Source organism: Corvus brachyrhynchos, unplaced genomic scaffold (genome assembly GCF_000691975.1).
Source record: "Corvus brachyrhynchos isolate BGI_N302 unplaced genomic scaffold, ASM69197v1 scaffold150, whole genome shotgun sequence".
In the NCBI taxonomy this organism is placed as follows: Eukaryota; Metazoa; Chordata; class Aves; order Passeriformes; family Corvidae; genus Corvus; species Corvus brachyrhynchos.
Window position 1 is genome coordinate 2,023,437 of NW_008236162.1, and position 10,814 is coordinate 2,034,250.

Here is a 10,814-nt window from a genome sequence, read left to right on the forward strand (position 1 = left end):
CCCTTCCCCTGGATGATTTTGAGGCTCTCTCCCCCTTTCCTAGGGAGGATTTTGGGGGGCTGCAGGATATTGAGGAACTCTGGGACCCCTGCCCTTCCCCTGGATGATTTTGAGGCTCTCTCCCCTTTCCCAGGGAGGATTTTGGGGGGGCTATAGAACATTGGGGGGCTGCAGGACCCCTGCCCTTCCCTCTGCAGGATATTGAGAAATTCTGAGATTCCTGCCCTTTCCCTGGAGGATTTCAAGGTTCTCTCTCCCTTTCCCAGGGAGCATTTTGGGGGCTGCAGGATCTCAGGGACTCTTGGAACCCCCACCCTTCCCCTGGATGATTTTGAGGCTCTCTCCCCTTTCCCAGGGAGGATTTTGGGGGGCTGCAGGATATTGAGGAACTCTGAGATTCCTGCCCTTCCTCTGGATGATTTCAAGGCTCTCTCCCCCTTTCCTAGGGATGATTTTTAGGGGCTGCAGGATATTGAGGAACTCTGGGACCCCTGCCCTTCCCCTGGATGATTTTGAGGCTCTCTCCCCTTTCCCAGGGCGGATTTTGGGGGGGCTATAGAACATTGGGGGGCTGCAGGCCCCCTGCCCTTCCCCTGGATGATTTTGAGGCTCTCTCCCCTTTCCCAGGGCGGATTTTGGGGGGGCTATAGAACATTGGGGGGCTGCAGGCCCCCTGCCCTTCCCCTGGATGATTTTGAGGCTCTCTCCCCTTTCCCAGGGCGGATTTTGGGGGGGCTATAGAACATTGGGGGGCTGCAGGCCCCCTGCCCTTCCCCTGGATGATTTTGAGGCTCTCTCCCCTTTCCCAGGGCGGATTTTGGGGGGGCTATAGAACATTGGGGGGCTGCAGGCCCCCTGCCCTTCCCCTGGATGATTTTGAGGCTCTCTCCCCTTTCCCAGGGCGGATTTTGGGGGGGCTATAGAACATTGGGGGGCTGCAGGCCCCCTGCCCTTCCCCTGGATGATTTTGAGGCTCTCTCCCCTTTCCCAGGGCGGATTTTGGGGGGGCTATAGAACATTGGGGGGCTGCAGGCCCCCTGCCCTTCCCCTGGATGATTTTGAGGCTCTCTCCCCTTTCCCAGGGCGGATTTTGGGGGGGCTATAGAACATTGGGGGGCTGCAGGCCCCCTGCCCTTCCCCTGGATGATTTTGAGGCTCTCTCCCCTTTCCCAGGGCGGATTTTGGGGGGGCTATAGAACATTGGGGGGCTGCAGGCCCCCTGCCCTTCCCCTGGATGATTTTGAGGCTCTCTCCCCTTTCCCAGGGCGGATTTTGGGGGGGCTATAGAACATTGGGGGGCTGCAGGCCCCCTGCCCTTCCCCTGGATGATTTTGAGGCTCTCTCCCCTTTCCCAGGGCGGATTTTGGGGGGGCTATAGAACATTGGGGGGCTGCAGGCCCCCTGCCCTTCCCCTGGATGATTTTGAGGCTCTCTCCCCTTTCCCAGGGCGGATTTTGGGGGGGCTATAGAACATTGGGGGGCTGCAGGCCCCCTGCCCTTCCCCTGGATGATTTTGAGGCTCTCTCCCCTTTCCCAGGGCGGATTTTGGGGGGGCTATAGAACATTGGGGGGCTGCAGGCCCCCTGCCCTTCCCCTGGATGATTTTGAGGCTCTCTCCCCTTTCCCAGGGCGGATTTTGGGGGGGCTATAGAACATTGGGGGGCTGCAGGCCCCCTGCCCTTCCCCTGGATGATTTTGAGGCTCTCTCCCCTTTCCCAGGGCGGATTTTGGGGGGGCTATAGAACATTGGGGGGCTGCAGGCCCCCTGCCCTTCCCCTGGATGATTTTGAGGCTCTCTCCCCTTTCCCAGGGCGGATTTTGGGGGGGCTATAGAACATTGGGGGGCTGCAGGCCCCCTGCCCTTCCCCTGGATGATTTTGAGGCTCTCTCCCCTTTCCCAGGGCGGATTTTGGGGGGGCTATAGAACATTGGGGGGCTGCAGGCCCCCTGCCCTTCCCCTGGATGATTTTGAGGCTCTCTCCCCTTTCCCAGGGCGGATTTTGGGGGGGCTATAGAACATTGGGGGGCTGCAGGCCCCCTGCCCTTCCCCTGGATGATTTTGAGGCTCTCTCCCCTTTCCCAGGGCGGATTTTGGGGGGGCTATAGAACATTGGGGGGCTGCAGGCCCCCTGCCCTTCCCCTGGATGATTTTGAGGCTCTCTCCCCTTTCCCAGGGCGGATTTTGGGGGGGCTATAGAACATTGGGGGGCTGCAGGCCCCCTGCCCTTCCCCTGGATGATTTTGAGGCTCTCTCCCCTTTCCCAGGGCGGATTTTGGGGGGGCTATAGAACATTGGGGGGCTGCAGGCCCCCTGCCCTTCCCCTGGATGATTTTGAGGCTCTCTCCCCTTTCCCAGGGCGGATTTTGGGGGGGCTATAGAACATTGGGGGGCTGCAGGCCCCCTGCCCTTCCCCTGGATGATTTTGAGGCTCTCTCCCCTTTCCCAGGGAGGATTTTGGGGGGGCTATAGAACATTGGGGGGCTGCAGGACCCCTGCCCTTCCCTCTGCAGGATATTGAGAAATTCTGAGATTCCTGCCCTTTCCCTGGAGGATTTCAAGGTTCTCTCTCCCTTTCCCAGGGAGCATTTTGGGGGCTGCAGGATCTCAGGGACTCTGGAACCCCCAACCCTTCCCCTGGATGATTTTGAGGCTCTCTCCCCTTTCCCAGGGAGGATTTTGGGGGGCTGCAGGATATTGAGGAATTCTGGGACCCCTGCCCTTTCCTCTGGAAGATTCTGGGGGGCTGCAGGATCTCAGGGACTCTGGGACCCCCAACCCTTCCCCTGGATGATTTTGAGGATGATTTTGAGGCTCTCTCCCCCTTTCCCAGGGAGGATTTTGGGGGGCTGCAGGATATTGAGGAACTCTGGGACCCCTGCCCTTCCCCTGGATGATTTTGAGGCTCTCTCCCCCTTTCCTAGGGAGGATTTTGGGGGCCTCTGGGACCCCTGCCCTTCCCCTGGATGATTTTGAGGCTCTCTCCCGCTCCCCAGGGAGGATTTTGGGGGGCTCAGGACCCTCCCTTACCTCTGGAGGTGCTCGGAGCTGAGGTTGGCCGTGTTCCACATGCAGATGTAGCGCGTGGGAACGCTGCAGCCCTGCCGCGAGTGATGGGCCAGCAGGAAGAAATCCTGCCTGGGAAAGGCAAAACAAACCCCAATTTCACTTTTTTGCACCCCAAAAATGAGCATTTTTGAACCTCAGGGCGCTCTGAACCCCAGACTGGGCTTTTTTTGCACCCCAGAATGGTGGTTTTGAACCCCAAGGGTTTTATTTTTGCAATCCGTGAGGGGTTTTTGCACCCTGGGGTGGTTTTATAACCCCTTTTTTTTGCACTCAAGGTGTTTTTACACCCCAGAGCATCTTATTTTGTAAAGAAAATAAATTGTAAGATACCTTAGGATATATTTACAACCATTTTTTTTGCCCCCTGGGGGGTTTTTACACACCAATTTTTACACCATGGGGTGGTTTTTTTGTACCCAGGGTGGATTTTTTCCACCCTGGGCTATTTTTACAACGATTGTTTTTTTGGCACTTTGGGAATTCTTTTGCACCCCGGGGTTTTTTACAACCATATTTTCGCACCCAGAGTGGATTTTTTCCACCCTGGGGTATTTTTACAATGCCTTTTCAGCACCCTGGGCATTTTTTTGCACGCTGAGGTTTTTTTACCACCTTTTTGCACCCTGGGGCATTTTTACAACCATTTTCTTGCACCCAGGGTGGATTTTTTCCACCTTGGGGCATTTTTACAACCATTTTCTTGCACCCAGGATGGATTTTTTCCACCTTGGGGCATTTTTACAACCCTTTTCTTGCACCCAGGATGGTTTTACAACCATTTTCTTGCACCCTGGGATGGTTTTACAACCACTTCTTACACCTTGGGCTGGGTTTTTTGCACCCAGGGTGGATTTTTTTCCACCCTGGGGTGCTTTTCCCACCATTTTTTTTACACCCAGGTTATTTTTCTCCCCCCTGGGGTTGGTTTTTATCCCCTCCCAGGGCGTTTCCTCCCTGTCCCAGCTCCCCCAGCCCCATCTCTGCCACTCACCAGTCCGAGCTGGTGACGCTGTGGTCGATGACGGTGCCCAGGGGAGGAGACACCAACTCCTCTCCTGTCAGGCAGTAGAAGTTGGTGCTCAGCTGCTTCTGCACCACCACGACCACGAGGCTGGGCTGGTAATTTTGGAAGGTGTGGAAGCTCTTCTGGAGCTGGGGCACCTCATATTTGAGCACCGTGTCCAGCTGGGGGTCGGACACCCCGTCCCGGTACACCACGATCTTCATGGGCAGGGAGTGGTTCAGCTGCGGGGGAAAAATGGGGAAAATCTGCTCATTATTTTTTTATCCTGCAGCCTGTACAGGATTGCCTGAGAGGGGAGGGGAAAATATTCCCTGGTCAACAGAAGTTTGGGAATTCAACCCACCACATTCAGCCCCGCTGAAAATGCGGCTCGGGGTGGGTTTGGGGAGGGTTGTGTTTGTGTTAATCCCAGAATTCCAGACTGGTTTGGGTGGGAAGGAGCCTTAAAATCATCTCAATTCCACCCCCTGCCATGGGCATGGACACCTCCCACTGTCCCAGGCTGCTCCAACCCGGCCTTGGGCACTGCCAGGGATCCAGGGGCAGCCACAGCTCCCCTGGGGATTTCATCCCAGCCCCTCGCCACCCTCCTTCCTTCATTCCTTCCCAATATCCCATCCATCCCTGCCCTCTGGCAGTGGGAAGCCATTCCCTGGGTCCTGGCCCTCCAGGCCCTCCTGCCCAGCCAGCTCCCAGTGCCCAGGGCTGTTCCTGCAGCACCCACAGAGGGATGGGAAAAAGGAATCAGAGAATCCTGGAATGGTTTGGGTTGGAAGGGACCTTAAAGCCCATCCCATTCCACCCCCATTCCATCATTCCCCGTTGCTCCAAGCTGGCCTTGGGACACTTCCAAGGATGAGGCAGCCACAGTTTCTCTGGGAAAATCCCAAGAGCTGGGATTTTTCCCAGCCCCTGCCCTGTCCCAGGCTGCTTTTCTCACGCTGGGGACAAGGGACAGGGCCCTGGGAGCTCTAACGTGGCACTTCCCTGTGAGCAAACTGATCCCGAGGCACGTTCCCGAGATAAGGATGAGCTGTGCCGGCTCCACATCCAGTCCAAAGGCTGCTGGGGATGTTTGCTCCCCTGCACGTATCCAGGCTGGAGGTTTTTGGGAGGTTTCCCCCTTGTTTTGAGGGAATGTGGAACCACAGGAGGGTGGTTTTTGGTTGGCCTCACCTCGTAGAAGCGCTTGAGGGCTTGGGAGAGGCAGAGGCGGAGGCTGTCGGCGATTTCCTGGTGGGGCATCTGGAAAACCACCTTGGAGTACCACTTGGTGAGGATGCTGGGCATGGAACGGGAATGAGCACCAGGAACGAGCACTGGGAACCTCCCCCAGCACCGGGCAAAGTCCTCTGAGGTCTTGTGCAACCCCAAATCGGCCCTGGCTCAGCATTCCCAGCCCTTTCCCAGCGATTCCCGACACAAACACGCCAGGGGAGACCTTGCTGAGCGCAGCAGCTTGGGGAGAGCAGCATCCTCACCCCCTTCCCGGGAGGAGATTTTGGGGTGGGAGATCCCTGAAAATTCCCCCTTTCCCAGGGGGAAGCCACGTACTGGTTCATGCTGGCCACAAAGCCGATGACGGAGCGCATCCCTTGGCTCCGGCTGTGGTGGATGTCCATGCCCACAACCATCAGCTGCTTCTGGAGAGGGGGAACAAAAATGGGATTTAGGGATCATGGAGCAGGGAAAGGCAGGTGGGACTTAGGGATAATGTCCATGCCAACAACCCTCAGCTGCTTCTGGAAGAGGGAAGAACAGCCAGGTGGGATTTAGGGATAAGTCAGACACCTCCAGGCTCGGATCCCTGCAGCTCCCAAGGGACTCACGTGCACCCAAGAGAAGCCAACCCCGACTCTCCAGCTGCCTCAGCCCGTGCCCACAATAATTCACCCCCTCCAGAGCTTCCAGGCTCGTCCCAGGCTTCTTCCCAGGGTTTTCCTGCCTTACCAGCGGGATATCAACCCCCCAGAGCTGCCCGCCCAGCTTGCAGTTGATCTGCAGCAGAACTTTCTGCACCACACTCCTGATCTTGCCGGGGTGGCCCGTGAGGGACTGGGCGTTGATGACCTAGGGAGAGGGAAAACTCAGGGAAAAGTGAGGCTGGAGGCAGCCACGGCTTCCCGGGAATGGGGGTCCCAGCCCACCTGGGAGGGCACCGGGGTCTGCACACAGCAAAGCTTCTTGACGGCCCCGTAGATGTCATCCCGGCCGTTGGGGATGAGGCACAGGAGCAGCTGCACCTTGTCCTGAGGGAGATCATGGAATTGTTCCGGTTGGAAAAGCCCTCCAGGATCACCGAGTCAAACCTAAGGTCACCGATAACCCACGTCCCCAAGGGCCACATCCACGGCTCGGAGATGGGGACTCCAGCACCTCCCTGGGCAGCCCATTCCTGTATTTAACAACCTTTCCTATTCCTGTATTTAACAACCCTTTCCCATTCCTGTATTTAACAACCCTTTCCCATCCCTGTATTTAACAACCCTTTCCCATCCCTGTATTTAACAACCCTTCCCATTCCTGTATTTAACAACCCTTCCCATTCCTGTATTTAACAACCTTTCCCATTCCTGTATTAAACAACCTTTCCCATTCCTGTATTTAACAACCCTTCCCATTCCTGTATTTAACAACCCTTTCCCATTCCTGTATTTAACAACCTTTCCCATCCCTGTATTTAGCAACCCTTTCCCATTCCTGTATTTAACAACCCTTTCCCATTCCTGTATTTAACAACCTTCCCCATTCCTGTATTTAGCAACCCTTTCCCATTCCTGTATTTAACAACCCTTTCCATGAAGAAATTCCTCCTGGTGTCCAACCTGAGCCTCCCCTGGCACAGCCTGAGGCTCCTCCTCCCTTATTCCCAACCCCACCTGGCTGCACCCTCTTGTCAGGGATTTTAGGGAGCAATAAGGCCCCTCCTGAGCCTCCTTTTCTCCAGGCTCAGCCCCACTCCAGGTGCTCCCATCCCACCTTCCCGATGATCCCCCTGGGATGTCCCCACTCCTCACCTGGCTCCCCAAAGAACTCTGGATGCTCCTGACGTAGGTCTCGATGCGGTCGTCCCGCAGCTCCTGCACCGTGGGCTGTCCCACCTGCATTCCCATGGAGCCACAGCTGCTCCTCATGGCCGCCAGCAGGTCCCTGGCCAGGTGCTGCAGCCGCTTGGGATAGATCAGGAGCCAGGAATTTATGGAGATCTGGGAGAGAAGCGAGGACAGGCCGTGGTTTGGGAGGCACATTCCCCTTTGGGAGAGGAGAAACCTACGGAGCACAGAGGGAAATCTGGGAGAGGAACACTGGCCCAAGGGGAACCTGGAGCACAGCAGGGAGATTGGGAGAGGGAAATTTGGGAGAGGGAATTCAGGACAAGAGGAACCTGGAGCACAGAGGGAAACTTGGGAGAGGGAAATTTGGGAGAGGGAATTCAGGACAAGAGGAACCTGGAGCACAGAGGGAAATTTGGGAGAGGGAATTCAGGACAAGAGGAACCTGGAGCACAGAGGGAAATTTGGGAGAGGGAATTCAGGACAAGAGGAACCTGGAGCACAGAGGGAAATTTGGGAGAGGGAAATTTGGGAGAGGGAATTCAGGACAAGAGGAACCTGGAGCACAGCAGGGAAAACTGGGAGGGAGAAAGTGGCTCAAGAGAAATCTGGAGCACAGAGGAGAATCTGGGAAAGGAAAAGTGGCCCAAGAGAAATTTGGATCCAATTCCTACAAGCAAAAGGCTCCCTCCACCCTGGGATGAGGTGGGAAAGCAGACACCACAGCCACATACCTCCAACTCCTTCGGAAAAACAGGCTGGAGCGCAAATCCAACACAAACAAGGGAAGGGTTTGAGCTGGAAGCGGCTCAGCCGGAATGCCAGCGCTGAGGGAAACCCATCCCAGTTTTCCCAACGAGGGGAGGCTGCTGCTCACCACGGCGATGGGCGCTTCCTTCGTCACCTCCCGGTGCCAGCCCAGGTCCTCGGCGGGAAGGAAGGAGCGGTGCCGGAGGTTGATCCGCTCCCCGGGCAGGATGTGACCCTGGGTCTGGGCAGAGCAGGAATCTCCAGAGCTGCCTCCCCTGCCTCCATTCCCTTCAGAGGGAAGGCCGGGAGCCCAGCAGCCCTTACCCTGTAGATATCCGTGTCCAGGCACAGCCCCCAGCGCCCCAGCTCCCGGGAAGCGTCCGGGGTGTCCTGGATGCGGTGCAGGAGGCTGGTGAGGCGCTGGTAGTGCTGCTGGGGGCTCTGGATCATCTCCCACATCACCTCCTGCACCGGGAACACCTCACAGTGAGGGAGGGTTTCCCAAAACCCTCGGGAAAGCCGGGATCAGGGGATGAGGCAGGCTCTGACCTTGAGCGTCCGGCTGTTGTTCCGGAGGTCGGAGAGCCCGGTGAGGAAGGTGAGCTCCGGCACGAGCAGCACCATCTCCAGCTTGCGCTGCAGGGAGGGACAGGCACCGTCAGCATTCCAGGGGCTGGGAATCTGGGAATCCCTGCTCTCCCCAGGGGCTGCAGGAGCCCAGAGCAGCCCGTGGATCTCCATGCCCGGCTCACCTTCCCCTCCGGCATCTGTTTCTCCTTGGGTTTGTGGACGAGCAGCGGCTGGTCCAGTTCCCTGATGGTGATCCCGTAGGTCTTGCTGGAAAAACAGCACCATCACACAACCCTGGAATCTGGGTTTGGATCTTGTAGAACACCCACTCCCAACCCTCTGCCGTGGCCAGCGAAACCTCCCTGCTCCCGCTGCCCCACCGGACGTGGAGCCCTTCCCATTCCCACAGGATGATCCAGCAGCTCCCCCTCACCTGTAGTACTCCACGAAGGTGATCTCCTGGCCGCTGGCCAGGGTGAACGTGTCCTTGGGGGTCTTGTCCCAGTCGATGTCATCCACGCGATAGGTGCGGTTGTTGTAGCGGGTCATGACCACGCTCCCCACCAGCTGCTTGATGCACTCATCCTGGAATGTTCTCTGGCACTGGGCGTGGATGGTTTGCCTGGGGAGAGGGGAGAGGCTCGTGGGATGCTCCCTGCCCGTGCTACCCCGAAAACAAAGCGCCTTTCGCAGCGCCCTCGTCCCCGAAGCTTTTGGGGCTTCTTCCCGCTTTTCTCACATCATGCTCAGGACGGACTCGCTGCGGATGATCTTGTGGATGGCGTCCACCATGAGGAAGAGCCCCCCGTCCTTCCTGCGGATGCTGACGGCGTAGCCCGGCCAGATGTGGAGGCTGTGTCCGGAGGGAAAGCGGCCTGGGTTAAGCCGGAGCAGCCGAAAACTCAGGGAGTTGGAGAGGGAAATTTGGAATCACCCAAAACTCAGGGATTCATTTCCCAGCTCCCAACTTCGCTCCATAGTCAGCCTGACCAGAGCTGACCTGGGAAAACTTCCCAATTCCCAGGTTGCCACGGAAACAGTGATGCTCCTGTGGGAAGGAAGGTGCCAGCACCCACCTGTGCTTCTGCAGGGTGGTGGCCTGGGCAGGCTCAAAGAAATGTCTCCCAACCAGGCTCATGTTTAGGATTTTCATCACCCTAAGCAAGGAAAAGCAGGAAAAGTAGGACTGGATGAGGACTGGCAGGGAGGAGGAGGAAAGGGGTCTCCTCCTTGGAGCTCAGGAAGGGTCTCTGTGGTCTCTCACCTGCGGAAAATCACGTTGTAAAAGGGGACGCAGAGATCCGAGCTGGGCTCCAGGATCTTGGTCATCTGGATGTTGATGGAAATCTCCTCCCCGTCGCTCTTCCTCTGAGCCTTCAGGCTGACCTTTGGCAGGGCCAGAGGGGGATCTCCCACCCAAAACAGGGGCACCCCTATACCCCCAAACTGGGTGAGAGCCCCCCCACCCCTTACCTTGGGGATCTGCACGGGCAGGAAGAGGATGGAGCCGTCGAAGGCCATCACGTCCCCGGTCACAGCGCGCTGCTCCTTCAGCATGGCAATGCGGGCAGCCCTGCACTCCACCTCGGGGCTGGGGGCACACAGCGGCTTTTCTCCCTCTTCTGCCCACCCCAGACCTCACTCATCCCCCCTCAAAATCCCCCTTGAAGGGGAAAACCCAGAGCTCTTTGTTGTACTGTGGCTGTTCCACCTCACGGAAGCAGGAAGGACACGGAGGGCTCTGCCTGGGCACACCCCAGCCTCGAGGGGCTGTGGGAGACCCTGAACCCCCATTATCACCTGAAGGTAACGTGGTACTGGTAGACAGCTTCGTTCTGGCAGTGGATCTTGACAAAGTTCAGCCCCACGGGGACGGCGGCTCCCTTCGGCACCGGCTTCGTCCCCTGCGGCCTGCGAGGGACAGGGGCTCAGCACTGACCCAGCAGCACCTGCACCCCAAATCCCGGGGCTGGGGCCATCACTGGACCCTCTGCTCCCACCCCCCAGCAGCCTGGGGAGGGGGACTCAAAACGCCCAATTTTGGGGATAGAGGGATAGGAGGGACAGAGGAGATGGGGAAGACAAAGGGAATAAGGGACCAGAGCGGATATATGGGGCATGGGGGGAGAGAGGGGATGGAACGGGATAAGGAATGGGGGCAGCAGACAGAAGGGGACAGGAGGGACAGGGAAGATGGAGCGGGACAGGAGGACCCGGGGGAGGACGGCACTGACGGTTTAGGGGTTTAGGGGTGTGGGGGACTCACTGCCCGCGCGTGGGGAGCGCCGCCAGCGCTGCCCCCGTGTCCTCCTGCTGCTGCTGCTGCGGCTGGGCGCGGCGGCGCGCGGGC

General features: G+C 57.8%; 1 protein-coding gene across 1 annotated transcript in view; it reads right to left on the reverse strand.

The window, feature by feature from the left end:
* The window catches only part of PIWIL2 (piwi like RNA-mediated gene silencing 2), a 14,080-nt gene that overhangs the window by 907 nt on the left and 2,359 nt on the right, over positions 1–10,814 (reverse strand). Inside the window, exons 2-18 of the mRNA XM_017732403.1 lie at positions 10,265–10,375; positions 9,938–10,055; positions 9,729–9,850; positions 9,541–9,621; positions 9,204–9,317; positions 8,898–9,086; positions 8,647–8,731; positions 8,444–8,530; positions 8,219–8,359; positions 8,022–8,135; positions 7,109–7,297; positions 6,239–6,340; positions 6,042–6,161; positions 5,646–5,734; positions 5,268–5,373; positions 4,059–4,312; positions 3,029–3,136 (exon numbers count right to left, since the gene is read on the reverse strand). Coding sequence (XP_017587892.1) covers positions 3,029–3,136; positions 4,059–4,312; positions 5,268–5,373; positions 5,646–5,734; positions 6,042–6,161; positions 6,239–6,340; positions 7,109–7,297; positions 8,022–8,135; positions 8,219–8,359; positions 8,444–8,530; positions 8,647–8,731; positions 8,898–9,086; positions 9,204–9,317; positions 9,541–9,621; positions 9,729–9,850; positions 9,938–10,055; positions 10,265–10,375 — 2,130 coding nt within the window. The remainder of the gene's footprint in view (positions 1–3,028; positions 3,137–4,058; positions 4,313–5,267; positions 5,374–5,645; positions 5,735–6,041; positions 6,162–6,238; positions 6,341–7,108; positions 7,298–8,021; positions 8,136–8,218; positions 8,360–8,443; positions 8,531–8,646; positions 8,732–8,897; positions 9,087–9,203; positions 9,318–9,540; positions 9,622–9,728; positions 9,851–9,937; positions 10,056–10,264; positions 10,376–10,814) is intronic.